The sequence below is a fragment of the Pseudorca crassidens genome, chromosome 12 (assembly GCF_039906515.1).
Source record: "Pseudorca crassidens isolate mPseCra1 chromosome 12, mPseCra1.hap1, whole genome shotgun sequence".
NCBI lineage: Eukaryota > Metazoa > Chordata > Mammalia > Artiodactyla > Delphinidae > Pseudorca > Pseudorca crassidens.
In genome coordinates this window covers 67,203,066-67,219,009 of record NC_090307.1, presented here as the reverse complement: position 1 = coordinate 67,219,009, position 15,944 = coordinate 67,203,066, and the positions used below count along the sequence as shown (strand labels likewise).

The following is a 15,944-nucleotide window of genomic DNA, read 5'->3' as shown; positions in this document are numbered from 1 at the left end:
TCTTGCTGGCATCAGTTTCTCTGACTGTGAAACAAGAGGGTTTCATGATCTCTGATCTCTGTGGGCTGTGAGGAAGGGGGGACACCTGTCCTGAGTTGGTGTCCTTCCTGTGTCTCTTCTGGATCACCTGCAAGCCAGCTGGGCATCCCAAGGAGTCTCCTGGGGTTCACACCATGGTTGCTGGGTAACTGAGTCCCTCTCAGGGCAAGCAGCCCATCTCTGTCTGCAGACACATCTTTGCTCAGCTGACAGCTGAACGTCTCCTGGGACTCGGCGCACCCCTGGCTCCAAGAGAGGCATGTCAAGAATCCCAAGCTGATGTCCTGGCACTCGGAGCTGATGATTTGCTAATGGCTGGGGACAGTTGTTTTCTGATTAAAACTTGGCCTGCGGTCCCTGCCTGTTTGGCTCCTCCAGCTGTGGTGCAGACAGAGCAGCTGGGCCCGAGTGGAACAGTCAGTGTCGGGGGTGAGCGTCAGGGTGAGCTGAGGGGGTCACCACGAAACCAGAGGCACAGAGCTCAAGGGGGTTCCAGGCTGCAGCGCCCCACCCATCTCAGTGGTGATGAGACCCCAGCACTGCAGGGCTGGCGGGGCCTGACCTGGGGGGGAAGTGTCAGCCTCTGAGGCTGATCATCACAGTGTCCCAAATCCTGCCACTTGGTGGTCGTGGGCCGTGGAGGCTGGGCCCTGGGAGGGGCTCACACAGTGATAAATGCTCTGGGCACCTCGCCAGATCGCTTCTTGCTCCTGGCCTGCAGCTGCCCAAATTGCCTGCTCTTTCTGCCCCTCCAGTCCTGGCAAGCCGAGGAGAAGGGACCAAGGTGTGGTAAGGCTGATGGGACCACCCAGCGCTGAGGCCCAGCCACACACTGGGGTGAAGTCTGGACAGTTCCGTGCACCCCACCCTCTGATCTATGTCCTCTCCTCTGGCCCCATCGCCATGCCAGGCCTCCAGCCTCCCCAGGTGTCCTGACTCTCAGGGTCGCCCTCCCCACCCTTCATGTGTCATGAGGGCAGTCTTCCTAAAGAAGATCTCACAACATGTCACTTCCCTGTCCTAAAGCTGCAGTGACCGGCCCCTGTGCACATTATAGAAGCCCAGTTCCGAGATCTAGTGGGGGAGGCTCTCTCTGCCTCAAATCCTCCTCAAATGCCACCTCCTCCCAGAATCCTGCTGATCCATCCAGGACACCTTAGCAGCATCTCACCTGATTCAGGACCAGGTTACACTGCTGTCCCAGGCAGAGAAGGCTCTCAGAGGCTAGGGACCTGGTCAGAACCATCTTTGTACCCTCTCCCACCCACCCACCCACCCAACCCTGCACAGGTGCGGTTCAGCAGACCTGGTTCCTACTCAGGAAACGTCAGTAGCCTCCTGCTTGGTGGAAAATGGCGCTTTTGCTTTGGAATTTCAATGGCAGAAAATCTAGGTTAGTAGTTTTGGTTCATTAAAAGTACTTCGCTGTGTATAAAGACGTTCATAGGAACTTTATTCTTAATGTTAAAGGGTAATGTTTTAAAAAGGTAAAATCATGACTCTTATACAAATATAAAATAAACATATATCAAAGAGTTTACTTAACTCATTCATTAAATGAGGGAACCAGTAAGGTGTTACCGTCAGTTCAAAGGAGAACTCCAAGGTCAGACACATATATAGAACAGAAATATTGAAATGAACTTGGAGGCAAAACTGGTTCTTCCACTGTGGGGGAGGGTTGTCCTTGGACAAGAATTATTCGCATTGCTGTCAATTTTCTACAATATTGCAAAAGAGCTCAAAGACAATATAAGGTCCAAAGTCTTCCCCCCCCCCCCCCGCAGAATCAGAATCAGATAACCTAGAACGGTGTGTACCAAGGATGCATATAGCTTCCCATTGGAGACTCCAGCAATCTTTTTTTGCTTAATCCAATTTTCATTCCACAAATAGCTCACAACTGGAGACAACCCAAATGTCCATCAATAGAATGGATAAACCATGGAATGGTAAATTCATACAGTTCAATATCACACAGCAACCAAAATGATATTCATTTTGCATGCCACAGATGCATGCAACAAGATGGATGAATCTCACAGAATTCATGTTGCGTGAAAGAGGGTAGACACAAAAAGATACTTGCTGTAGGCTGAATAATGCCCCCTAAAGATATCCAGTCTTTCCCTGGGACCTATAAATGTTACCTTATTTGGAAAGAGGGTCTTTGAAGATGTGATAAATTAAGGATCATGAGATGGGGGGGTTATTCTGGATTATCCAGGTGGGCCCTAAACACCATCATGAGTGTCCTTATATAAGAATCAAAGGGAGATTTCACACAAACACAGAGAAGGCCATAGACCAAGGCAGAGATCAGAATGATGCAGCCACAAGCAAAAGAACATCAAGAAATGCAGGCAGGGCTTCCCTGGGGGCGCAGTGGTTGGGAATCCGCCTGCTAATGCAGGGGACACGGGTTCGAGCCCTGTCTGGGAAGATCCCACATGCCGTGGAGCAACGAAGCCCGTGCGCCACAACTACTGAAGCCCGTGCGCCACAACTACTGAAGCCCGCGTGCCTACAGCCCACAAGCCATAGCTGGAGAAAGCCCGCGCGCAGCAACGGGGACACAATGCAGCCAAAAATAAATAAATAATAAATTTAAAAATTAAAAAAAAAAAAAATGCAGGCAGCTGGCAGAAGGCAGAAGAGGCAAGGGATGGATCCTCCCCCAGGGCCTTCTGAGGAGACTCAGAGATGCTGACACCTAGATGTTGGACTTCCAGCTTCTAGAACTGTGAGATGATACATTTCTTTTGGTTTAAGCCACCAAGGTTGTGGTAATTTGTTACAGCAGCCCTAGGAAATCAATACAATACAATTCCATTTATTTAAAGTTCAAAATCAGCCCATATTCATCCTGAGTTAGATGTCAGAATGTGGTTACATTTGGGGAGGATGTAGTGTTGGCAGGGGAGAGGAGGGACTTGGCAAACTGCTCAAGTTCTTTTTCTTGACCTTCACTTTTGTGTATTTCATTGAGTTGTATATTTATTTTGTGTACTTTAATATAAAAAAATTATCTCTTGTCCTCCATGCAGTTCTTACAGGGCTGGCGTGAAGATCTAAATGATGTTGAGTCCTGTTTGAACTGTAAATGCTGAAACAGATGCAACATGAATGCCCTTCACAGTCACCAGGTGTTTACTGGGTGCTGGGCATCATGCTAAGCTCCCTTCATGCATTATCCCACTTAATCCCCCCAACCCATAACAGCTCCCATTTTGTAGATGAAGAAACTGAAATGCAAAGACAAATAGTTAGTAACTGATGAAGCCAGGATTCAAACGCAGGCTGTCTGGTGATGAGGACCATGACCTAAGTCCTACACAAATGTTGAATGATTGATTATCTCCAGACTATTAAACCATCATGGCTATTCCGGTTTTAAAAAGAAAGGTATGTATAGTAGACTACCATTTGTGTAAAAAAAACAAAAAAAGGAAGCTAAAGAACCAATCTGTTTATTTTGGATATTTGTTTATATTCAAAAAATATTTTTATCAAGAAACTGAATACATTTAGCTGCAGCTGGGAAGAGGCACTACAGCAATGGAGACAGGGTTGAGAAGGTGCTTTCTGAATTTTGAAATATGTAAATGTATTAGAAATTTATTGAGAAACAAAAAGAAACAATGATTATAACAAAAACCATCAGAGAATTACATGAACAACGTTATGCCAATGATTTGTAAAACATTAACAAAAGACACTTTCCTGCAAAAATATAACTCAGTAAAAATGACACAGGAAGAAAAAGGAATTCTGTCTAGACTTAGGACCAATAAAGAAATGTTGGGGCTTCGCTCGTGGCGCAGTGGTTAAGAATCCGCCTGCCAATGCAGGGGACACGGGTTCCAGCTCTGGTCCAGGAAGATCCCACGTGCCACGGAGCAACTAAGCCTGTGCGCTACAACTACTGAGCCTGTGCTCTAGAGCCCGCGAGCCATAACTACTGAGCCCGCGAGCCACAACTACTGAGCCCACGTGCCACAACTACTAAAGCTTGCGCACCTAGAGCCCGTTCTCCACAAGAGAAGCCACCACAATGAGAAGCCCACGCACTGCAATGAAGAGTAGCCCCCACTCGCCACAACTAGAGAAAGCCCGCGCGGGGCAACGAAGACCAAATGCAGACAAAAATTAATTAATTAATTAATTAAAAAAAAAAAGTTGTGCTTTTTTTTAAAACCTGCATCCCATCTCCCCCCAAATCTCCAGGGAGTACCGGGAGGGCAGGGCTTCTGCGTTTTCCCACCACTGTCTAGCTCAAGCCCAGCGCCGTCCTTGGCACGCTATAGATACGTCCCTGAATGTTGGACCTCTTGGCTAAGCCGAGCATGAATCGTGGACCTCTGGGCTAAGCCGAGCCTTTGGGATGATGGAGCGTTAACACATCACTCGGCAGTGCCCAGTGCATCCTCCAGGAGCATCCGCCAGCCAGCGCGAGCAGGAAGCCTCACGCACGTGCACTGCCTGCCTGAGGCATTTCTGTGGCCGGCCGGATGGTATGGCGCCTGCGCGATCCAGAGCCGAGAGGGAGGCGAGCCGAGTGGGCTGTGCCGCAGACGCCTGCGCGGGGGCGGATGTGGGCGGTGCCTGCGCCGCGCCTGCGCAGTCTTCGGCGGCCGTGTGGGACGGACAAGGGGCGGGCTGGGGGCGTGGGCCGCGAGGGAGGCTGGGCGGGCCGGGCGAACGGCGCCGCGGGGTTGGCTGCTGCCCTGAGGCCGGACTCAGCGGATTCGGGCCGCGCCACCGGGCGAGCTCGCCGCCCGGCCCCAGCCCGGAGCCAGCGAGCAAGCGAGGCGGCGCTGCGCGGTAAGAGCCGGGGCCGGGTGCCCTGAGTGTGCGCGGTGGGAGCGTCCCTCTCCTCAGCGCCGCCCGCGCGGCCAGGCCCCGGCGGCCCCGCAGACCCCGGCGGCCCGCGCCTGCGCCGTCCCCTCCCGGGCCCCCCGCCTGGCGCGCGCCTGCGCCATCCCCTCGCGGGCCCCCGGGCAGCCGAAGCCGCGACCCCGGCCGGCGGGCGTCCCGGCTGCTTGGGGCCTGGCTGGTTCTGCGCCCGCGCCCACCGGTCTCCTCTTCTCGCGCGCCAGGAGAGGCTGGGGTCGCCACCCCATAGCCCCTGGCCCCCAGTCCTTTAGTCCCCGGCCTCCATCCCCGGGCCCGAGGATGCGGTGGGCGGCCGACCCGGGCCTCCTGCGGGCTCTGCTTCCGCCGGGCCGCGCCCCCACCCGCTCCCAGCTCCGCCGGCGGGGTCAGCCCGGAGCAGGAGGAGTATCCTTTTTTTCTCCAGACCTGGTTAATTGCATCAGGTTGGATGTGAATAATCTTGTGTTCTGCCGAGGAAATTCTGCCTTTCCCGCAGTGTGGTCATTGTATGGCTTCAGTGGTTACGTTTAAGACATCAGAGTTCGTTTCTGGGCAGCTCCCCTGGAGATGACTGGAAAAGAAAGTTTCCACTCAGTTTCGGCCCATTTACAAAACCAAGTAACTCCTGTGATCATTCAAGCGCAAAGAATCTTGATTTGTTAATGCCCTTGGTAATTCGCGGGCAAGCACGGGAGGACCCAGGGAAAATTCCCATAAATTCGCCGTCCTGTATTGATCACAGGGGGAAATGTCTGTGTTGTATTAAAAAAAAAAAATCATCTTCAGCCATTGATAATGTCTTGTAAGTTTGCAGCAGATGCGAGAGACTAAAAAATGTTTGCTTTCACCCCGGGGGCTGCATCTTGAGATGCAATCAGAGCCTGGGGCTTGGTAGATACCAGCAGACATCACTATAATATGGGTAGGTTATCAAATAGACACATCGATGCAGAAGGGTAAGGAGAAGTAAGGTATTGACCTAGGTAAGATTTTTTTCTATAAAGAGATAGCTGATTCAGTAATTTTTTTCTCTTGAAACCAGTCTCCTTTTCTCCGTTGAATGAGTGTGCACCAAGCATCTTGAGATAGCTGGAGAATGCTTTTTAGTTGCCTGTGCATACTCTACGTATGTAGGGATTTTCTTGACATTCATTTTCAGTAAGAAAGTGAGGGGTTCCCTGGTGGCGCAGTGGTTAAGAATCTGCCTGCCAATGCAGGGGATATGGGTTCGAGCTCTGGTCCGGGAAGATCCCACGTGCCGCAGAGCAACTAAGCCCGTGTGCCACAACTACTGAGCCTGTGCTCTAGAGCTCGCGAGCCACAACTACTGAAACCCGTGCACCTAGATCCTGTGCTCTGCAACAAGAGAAGCCACGGCAGTGAGAAGCCCGCGCACCACAACTAGAGAAAGCCCACGCGCAGCAACAATGACCCAACACAGCCAAAAATAAATAAATAAAATAAATAAATTTTTTTTAAAAAGAAAAGAAAGTGAATATAGTGCCATAGAAAAGCTTTATCACTCTGCACCTTGGCAACAGTCCAAATATCTAAGTGTGCAGTTCAGCATCATAGTGAATGGGAAGTGATTATAGCAGTATTGGTTAAGGTGAGGTTTGTATCAAAATTTCTGTTTTAAACTTGAACTTTTGGGGTTGTGTATCTGCAGTGTGTCCTCTTGAGACGGGATTTCTCTGAAGCAGAGGTTCTCTTTATAACTGACTCCATAAAGTACATCTTATATTTTAGATGACTCAGATGATAGTATTGCTTTGGTTCAAAATTATTATTAGGGATGGGTTTTCATAATACATTAAGACTTGCTGTATAACCATATACATATTTAAATCACATGGCTAACTTGTCCATAGTCATTACGCAAACTCTCCACCTCAGTAGAGGAACAGTGGCAGGGTGTCAGTAGGTGCGTTAAATTTCTTGGCTTTATGGCTTTGGGCAAGTCGGTTTTCCTTTCTGGCCTTCATTTCCCCATCTGTAAAGTGTGGGGGTTGGGGGTGGAGATGGAAAGGAGCTTGAGTTGCCAATTTTAATGTTTAATGGATCTTTGCCTACTTAGTCCTCTTCAGCCAGGGGTAGAACTGGGCCTTCTCACCAGTTCCATGACATTGTGGCCCTTCGTCAAAGACCAGGTGGTGTTGTAAGGCTGGTGAGAACCAATCTCGGAGACTCTTGGTCAGGCCCCTGAAATGAACTGTTGAGTGGGCTTCAGTGTATTAAGAAAAACGAGGACAATATAGGGAGTTTTTCATAAAACTAAATTTATTCAACCAGGACTTCCCTTTCTAAAAAATGTCATTTTCTTGATACTAAAATTAAAGCATCTTCTGTGACATGATGGTGATAGTAAATGGTGCTAAATGAGATTGTAATAAATGGCAACTACAGGTTGGTTTTCTTATCACAATGAGGTATTTTTAGAAATAAAGAGAACGTAGAATCTATTGTTTTGCTGTTGTAGTAAGGGAGTTTAGTGAAAATGTTCCTGGGGCTTTTGCTGCTAAGATTAAAGTATAGATTACTTTTTAAGAGTAAATATGAGTTACTTTGTGGTCATTTGTCCCAATCCACAGGGAACTAAGAAGGCTCTGTTGAATTTGCTTGGTATTAAAGACACTTCTGATCATCCTTTCCTACCAGATGTAAAATGTCAGGATATTTTTGTGTGTGTATAAGCCTAGGCAGGGAAATTCCTCCTGGTGGTTGGAATTGTTAGTATTGAATAGACTGGCTGCCGAGGTAAAGAACCCCTGTGGGGATTCTCTGTCAGCTCCGAAACTTTTTAGTATTGTGACCCCAGTCTTTTGCTGTGAAACACCATGACCATCAAGAAATTAGGCTTACAGATTATATTTCAGATATGCTGAGGGGAGAAGTGGCTGTCCAGCACCCTGTCCAGTTCCAAAGTGAATGTAACAGATGACCATTGTGTCTGTGAAATCTTAAAAATTTGTAAAGATTTAAAAAATCTTACTAGATTTAGATTTAGAGTTATTGTAAATTTTCTTTTGTACTTACAAAACTACAGTATATAATGTGTATCAAGCATACATTTTAAAAGTGTCTCAAATTAAAATTAATAATGCAATCTTTAATTCTTCAAATACTCATGTTCACATTGGGAGGACTGACTGCTCTCACCCACCTGAGTTCTCCATTTTCAAAGGATAACATGGAAACTCTGTAAAGGACATTTGTCCAGAAGAAGAGAACGCAGATCTGTTAAGTGCTTTCCCTGACCTTTTTGCACATCTTCATTGTAGTTCTTGTCTTTATTTTTTGGTTAAATCCTGAGGTTTGCCCCTGCCTTTCTTTCTAAAATGTTAATCTGTTCACGGTTACTGCCCTGCTCGCTGCACAATTTAAAATCCTTCAATGGCTCCCACTATCTTTACAATCAGATCTACCGATCCTTAGCCTGGTGTCACTGGGCTCTGGCCGCCACTCTCGTCCTGCCCCCACCTCCTTTTAGGTGCTTCGTTGAGCTCTTGGTCCTTGGAACTCTCTCCAGTCTCCTCTGCTGGAAAGCTTTTCTCTCACTTCATCCTTCAAAACTCAGCTCAGGTAGGACCTGGCCTGAAAGGCATCCCTTATCCTGTCTCCTGCAGGCTTGTCCAAGCACCCTGTCCAGTTAGGATTTGGCTCTCTGGTTTTGTCTGCTCTTCTCCACCAGCTGGGACACCACAGTGCAGAGTGGGGTGCGTGTCGTTGCATCTGCTGGGTGAGTAGTTTGTTAGGCATGGGTCCTGAGGAAGTGGGTCACTTAGTCCCTGTCCCTGAGGAGCTTTTCACTACAGGTCCACTTGACCTCGCCATCCCTGAGATACCTCCCAGCCATGCACACCAACTTGCAAAGTCCATTTAATTGTGTCTTAGTGTCTAATTAAAATCTAATTTCTTGACGGAGGAGACTCTGTCTGTGATGTCTATTATATCACCTTTGTTCCGGGCTCTGGAAGGAATGTGCATTTGTTTCATGTTGTTTCCCTTTTTCCCCTTGTATACCTTCCATCTTGGTGGTGGTGGTTTTTATTGTTGTTGTTGTTGTTTTTGGATGGTAAAGTTTTAAGAGATGAAGATATTAAATTTCAAGTTTGTCTCTTGTACATATAGCCCAGGGAAAACAGAAATGTTAAAGGGGAAAAATACTTTGTCTCTTGAAAAAAAAAAAGCCCTGTATTACACTTCTTTTCAAAAGAACTGAGTTTGTACAAAAGAAAAAAAAAAAGAGCCTGATTAAGCTTGGGAAAGAGGCAAAGAAACTGACGGCAGTGTTAGGATTTGTCAAGAAATACTTGTTAAAAATGAAAGTTGTCCCTTTCTTCCTTTCTCACTTTTCATGTTCTTGGGAAAGTCCCAACTCAGCCATTTTCTAGGGGCACCTCGTCCCGTGGGAAGTCCTGAAGCAGTTTGTTGGGGCTGCTGATTTCCAGAACCGTCACAACTGGACGCTTTCTTCCGAGAGATGCCCCTGTCCTGCCATGTAGGAGATGCCAGTGTCCTGAGTCCCCCTCCCTTCTTCCCCTGGTAGCGTCTCCTGGTCATAGTTTGTTCTACCCCACCAGGCCCAAGAGTTCTTGAGCAGGAGCTATTGAGTCTTCTTGCACATTTTAAACCTTGATGGGTTTGGGTCAGTCTCCCCCAGCCTCCCGCCCCAACCCCCCAGCCCTGGCCTGGTGGCTTGCTGGACCTTAGTTCCCTGACCAGGGATTGAACCCAGGCTCCAGCAGTGAAAGCACTGAGTCCTAACCACTGGACCGCCAGGGAAGTCCCTGGTTAGGGTCAGTCTTAAATCTTCTGTCCTGTGTTCTTGTTCTTTTCCCCATCTGGCCTCTGCATTTCTGCAAACTCTGTCACATCATTACACTTACTCAGGTGTGTTTTCTCTGCCCTGTTACAAATTACCTGCTGGATTTTTCAAACCTAGTTCCCTCATTTTTATTCTTTTTTTTTGGGGGGGGGGGGCAAGCCGCAAGGCTTGCAGGATCTTAGTTCCCTGGCCAGGGATTGAACCCTGGGCTCTCTGCAGTGAAAGCGCTGAGTCCTAACCACTGGACCGCCAGGGAAGTCCCCCTCATTTTTATTCCTCAAGCTTACCTCATTGCGTAATTATTCAACTTTGCCCGGTCCCTGCCACTCAAGGCCACCAGCCTTGGATTTTTTAGTCTTTTTTTGTTTATCTCTTACTTCTTGCCTCAACACTTGTCTCCTCTCCCCACCCCACTCTCCCCTCCCCCGAACTCCACCACCAGGAATGTCAACCTTTCATACCACTCTTCATCGTTCATGTATTCATTTGAATACAAGAATCGTGTATGCATATATTCATTCATGTACTCATTTGCAAACATGTATGGTTTTTAAAAATAACAGCTTTACTGAGGTATAATTCATATACCATAAAGTTCATCCTTTTTGTTTTTTCCAACTTAAATGAGTCAAATTTATTTATTTATTTAAATTTTTATTGGAGTATAGTTTTTTTTTAATTTAATTTATTTTTGGCTGCATCCAGTCTTAATTGTGGCACGTGGGATCTTTAGTTGCGGCATGCGGGCTTCTCTCTAGTTGTGGTGCATGGGCTTCTCTCTAGTTGTGGTGCGTGGGCTCAGTAGTTGCGGCGTGCGGGCTCAGTTGCCCTGAGGCATGTGGGATCTTAGTTCCCCAACCAGGGATGGAACCTGTGTCCCCTGCATTGGAAGATGGATTCTTAACCACTGGACCACCAGGGAAGTCCCTAGAGTACAATTGATTTACAATGTTGTGTTAGTTTCAGGTGTACAGCAAAGTGAATCAGCTATATATACACATATATCCACTCCTTTTCAGATTCCCCTCCCACATAGGCTATTACAGAGTACTGAGTAGAATTCCCTGTGCTATACAGTAGGTCCTTATTAGTTATCTATCAATGTTTTATACATAGTAGTGTGTATATGTCAATCCCAATCTTCCCATTTATCTCTCTCCCGTGACCCCCTGGTAACCATAAGTTTGTTTTCTACATCTGTAACTCTATTTCTGTTTTGTAGATAAGTTCATTTTGTTCCCTTTTTTTAGATTCCACATATAAGCAATATCATATAATATTTGTCTTTCTCTGTCTGACTTACTTCACTCAGTATGACAGTCTCTAGGTCCATCCATGTTGCTGCAAATGGAATGATTTTGTTCTTTTTTATGACTGAGTAATATTCCATTGTATATATGTACCACATCTTCTTTATCCATTCCTGTGTTGATCGACATTTAGGTTGCCATGCTTTTTGAATTGCACACCTCAGTGGTTTTTAGTACATTCACAGAGTTGTGCATTGAGCACCACTCTCTAATTCCAGAGCATTTTCATCACCTCAGGAAGAAACCTTGTACCCAGCAACAGTCACTCCCCATTCTCCACTCCCCCAAGCCCCTGGCAATCACTAATCTACTTTCTCTGGACTTGTCTGTTCTGGATATAAATGGAATCAGACAATATGTGCCCTTTTGTGTGGTTTCTTTCATTTAGCATAATGTTTCCAAGGGTTATCCATGTTGTAGCATTCATTAGTACTTCATTCCTTTTATGGCTAAATAAGAGTCCATACTTTGTTATCTATTCATTAGTTGATGGACATTTAGTTTATTCCACTTTTCTTTTCTTTCTTTCTTTTTTTTTTTTTTTTTAATTTTTTGGCCACACGACACGTGGGATTTTAGTTCCCTGACCAGGGACTGAACCCGCACCCCCTGCATTGGAAGTGCAGCATCTTAACCACTGGACCACTAGGGAAGTCCCTGGTTTATTCCACTTTTGGATAGTATGAATAATGCTGCTGTGAACATTCATGTACAAATTTTTGTGTGGACAGATGTTTTCTGTTCTCTTAGGTGTATATGTAGAAGTGGAATCACTGGGTCATATGGTAGCAATGTTAAACTTTTTGAGGAACCACCAACTGTTTTTCAAAGCTGCTCCATTTTGCAGTCCCTCCAGCAGTGTGTCAGGTTCTAAGTTCTCCACTTCCCGATCAATGTATGGGTTTCCAGGGCATACTTTTTAAAACATGGGATATTTTTGGCACTTCTGCCTTTTGTTTTCCTCACTTAATACTTCTGGAAAGTCCATTAAATCAGCTGGTATCATTCTGACTCATTGTGATTAATGGCTTCATAGTAATATTCCATAATATAAATATACTGTTTATTCATTCAATTCAGCAGATAATAAAAGGCTATTATGGATCAGGCACTGTTCTAGGCTTTGAGGCAACAGCATGAACAAAACAAACAAAACACCCTGCACTCTTAGAGTTTACTTTCTAATAGGAACAGGGGTGGAAAGTCAGGAAATAAACAAGTAGCATAGCCTAGGGTTTACCATTGCAGTTTGAGTCTGTGGGGGCTTTCTGAGTAGTGTATATGAAGTACCAAAGGCTAGATTGCCCTAAATGTTGTTACAGGTTACTTTAAGTCAGTATTAGTATTAATAATCTTGCAGGAGAAAGTAGAAACATTTTCATAAAATAAAAAAAAGGAAAAAAAAAAGACCCAATTGGTTAATGTGGATATGAAGTTCTAGGAGATCCACACATGAGTCCTTGGTAGCAAAGTTTGCACATTTATAAATTGTATCCAAATCCTCTTATTCTGTTGACAAGTAATAGACATCGTTCCCCGAAAACCAGGTGAGATATATGTGCTGGAGGTTTCTGATGGATGCAGTTGAGAGTACTTTTGGGGGAAATGGCAAAACTTCTGGGCCCAGTCAAGCCTCTTGTTTTCTTCCTGAACTTTTCTGTGTTTGTTATATTGCCCTATGAATTATTGAGATTGTCCCTCCAGTAAAGCCTACTTTAAATTATTCATGGTGATGCTTAGGGAAAATAATCTGGGTCCTCTAGAGTGGTTAGGCCTGGAGGGAATTCCCTCCCAATAAGGGCAGATTTATATTGATATGTAGCCTAGTTTGGCCTGCACTAACCCTTCTATGTTGGCCCTAGTGGTAATGCAGTTAAAATAAGCATTTCGGTTCTGATTTTGTTTTTTATATTTGACTTTGAAATGAAGTTAGAAATGCACATTTTAGACACACAGTTAGTTATTCACCCTTTGTGTTACCCATCCAGGTCAAAGTCTTGCTCATCCAGACCAGCTCCATCATGATGGAATGCTAGTCATCTATTAATAATCAGAATGTCACGCTAATGAATAAAACATTATTTTGCAGAAAAATTTTTTGGGCAATTCAGTTACTAATGTTCGTTTATAAAAATTCAGAACAAAACACAACCTGCAAATTTATGTTAAAGTAATATTTCTGAAGGCCTAGTGTAGAATATAAATGCCACCCAGCATACTGTCTAGCAGTACAGGGATCTTAGTCACCTCCTCTCCTGCCTTTGCTTCTCGCTGTCCTCCCCCACCACACATGTGCTTAGTTGGGTTGGGTTCCAAAACTTTATTTATAAAACTAATTTAATTCATAAGGTTTATGAGGTTTAGGTTATTAGTACTGTGGAATCTAATGAGCATCCGTGGCAGCATGGCTGAAAAAGCATACATTTCATGTGTACCTTTCATTAAATACGGTCCTCTCACCATACAGCTTAAGGTAGTTATTTTCCTTAATTTTATAAGTGAGGAAACGAGGTTAAGAATACAGAGTTAACCAGGGGCCAAGCTTGGACTTGAGCCCAGTTTTCTAACTAAAAGCCCTATGTTCTTTTCACTGTAATATGCTGCCTTTCAACTGGAATGCATTTGCCATATGGTTGAAGGAATGACAGTGCCATTTAGCCTGGAGAATAGAAGACTATGTAGGGCATTGTTTCTCTTATAATTGAAATATTTGAAGAGCTTTCACATGGAAAGAGGGCTGGATTTATTTTGTGCTGCTTTGGCAGGTTCCCTAGTAAATGGTAGTTATAGTTGCACTGACATTTGGCTCCACGTACGAAAAACTGCCCAAGAATTGAAGAGGCAACTAGTGACAAAGCCTGTGGGGGTGTCATAGGACGATGGTTGGGGGACTGACCTTGATGCCTGCCTGGTCTTACTGAGGTCCTCTTCTTTGCCTCCTCCTTCTACACCCTTTCTTGCCTGAGCGCTTGGCTGGGCCCCCTCTCTTCTCTTCCTAATTTCATGCCTCTTCTCCCTTAAGCCACTCAGGCAAGTTTTAAATATGGGATGGCCCTTGATAGTAGTTAATGATGATTTTGTTTGATTGGTTCGTTTTTCTCACATATGCAGTATACACGTTATTTTAAATAAAGTGACAGTGAAGTATGAATTTGGAATTTATAATTTTTTCCAATACTATTTCTTTTTTTTTCTTTTTTTCTTTTTTGGTATGCGGGCCTCTCACTGTTGTGGCCTTTCCCGTTGCGGAGCACAGGCTCCGGACACGCAGGCTCAGCGGCCATGGCTCACGGGCCCAGCTGCTCCGAGGCATGTGGGATCTTCCCGGACTGGGGCATGAACTCGTGTCCTCTGCATTGGCAGGCGGACTCTCAACCACTGCGCCACCAGGGAAGCCCTCCAATACTATTTCTGTAGTGATTTTTTTTAAGCAGGAAATAAAAATTGAAGAGTATATCCTGTGATGGTAGGCTAAGAGGGGGATTTATTATGCAAGTATGAGAGTCTCTGCTGAAACGCTAACGCAGTGTTTACTTTGTTACCCAAGGTTCATTATCCTCAGGGATAACCACCCAGGGTTCCTATGCTGTTTCATTCCTCGTCGCATGTGATTGCATAGGTGCTGCACCTTGTCTGGCCAGGGAGTCCTTCAGGTGGGGAGAGGGTGGTCAGCAGCAGCAGGGTCTGTATTGACGCCAGAGAGTGACTTCTGTGAAGGGTTCTTAGTCTCTGAACATCTTTGCAGGTGAAGCTTCAGATCATAGTGAGGTCAAGAGGAAAAAGACCTGTTATCTCTCAAACAGCTGATTACTTTTTGCATAGCAGTTACTGGTTTCTTTGTCTTTTGTCTACATACTTTTTTTTTTTTTTTAAATTGTCAGGAGCCTGGAGCTTAGATATATGTGCCATGCTGCGTCAGAAGCGAGCTTGGGACATTTCAGGTGATGGGGGTGGCTGGTGGCTGCACTGAGAAAGAGATTCCCTCAGGAAACAGGCAAGTGAGAAAGTGAGCCCAGCAAATTCCCCCGTGTAGGTTCAATGTGATGCTCTTTAAAACAGTTGCTGTTACACCACTGTTACCTGGAGCCCTGAGAGCTGAAGCATTGTGACTGTCCGAGTATCTAGCTAACCGAAGTTAGTGCAGGAGCCGAACATTCAGCTGGTGTCTGATGACGAGCAGTCCTCCTGGCCCTGCTTGAGTGCCTTCGGCGAGGGAAGGACCCAACCAGTTTTAAGGCCGGTCGGTTGGTGTAGGGACATCGCTGATTATTAGTTGCCTCGGAATCTGTCGCTTGATAACTTTCACTCTCTAGTCCTATTCCTGCCTTCTGGACCTTTTGAAGTTTGAAAACGACTATTTTCACTTACCGAGATGAAAGTCTCACTTACTTGAGTTGTTTTCAGAGCTCTCTGGACTGGAGACAGGCTGGTTATTACAGGAGATTTTCTCCTCACAGTGTGGTTCTAGAACTGCACACAGTACCTTACCAGGTCCTCTGAGGAGGACAGTCTAGCTGGGACTCCTGTCTTCCTGGATCCAGACAGTGTAAATCAGATGATTTATTTCAGCTCAGGACTGTATTGTTGCCCTTGGAAGAGCCCTGCTGTGCTGTGGGGACACTTTAAGCCCAAACTCCCTCTTCTGCTACAGAAGCAAGTCTTCCAGGGTCTGTCTTTCAGAGCTTTCCTCTTCCCGGGAACTTGTGGACAATAGGATCAGATTCTAACCTTTGACAGCACTTGCACCCTTCCAAAATCTGCTTCTCACACACATGAACAAAAGATAAATATGTGCGGTGACATATTAATTAACTAGGTGGTGGGAATCCTTTTACAATGTATATGTACATCAGTCGCCGTGATGTACATTTTAAATGTGTTACAGTTTTATT

The 15,944-nt window shown here is 45.6% G+C and overlaps 1 protein-coding gene across 3 annotated transcripts in view; it reads left to right on the top strand.

The window, feature by feature from the left end:
• The first annotated feature begins 4,731 nt into the window (after window positions 1–4,731).
• SPECC1L (sperm antigen with calponin homology and coiled-coil domains 1 like) overlaps window positions 4,732–15,944 on the top strand; it is a 122,631-nt gene continuing 111,418 nt past the window's right edge. Inside the window, exon 1 of one of the 3 annotated variants that reach the window (XM_067700103.1) lies at window positions 4,732–4,863. Coding sequence is in view for 1 of the 3 variants with exons in the window: in XM_067700102.1 (XP_067556203.1) it covers window positions 14,997–15,046 (50 nt within the window). In the remaining 2 variants the exon portion in view is untranslated. Of the gene's footprint in view, window positions 4,864–8,540; window positions 8,654–14,933; window positions 15,047–15,944 lie in introns of those variants that run through there. The other 2 variants (XM_067700104.1, XM_067700102.1) reach the window with 2 other exon arrangements.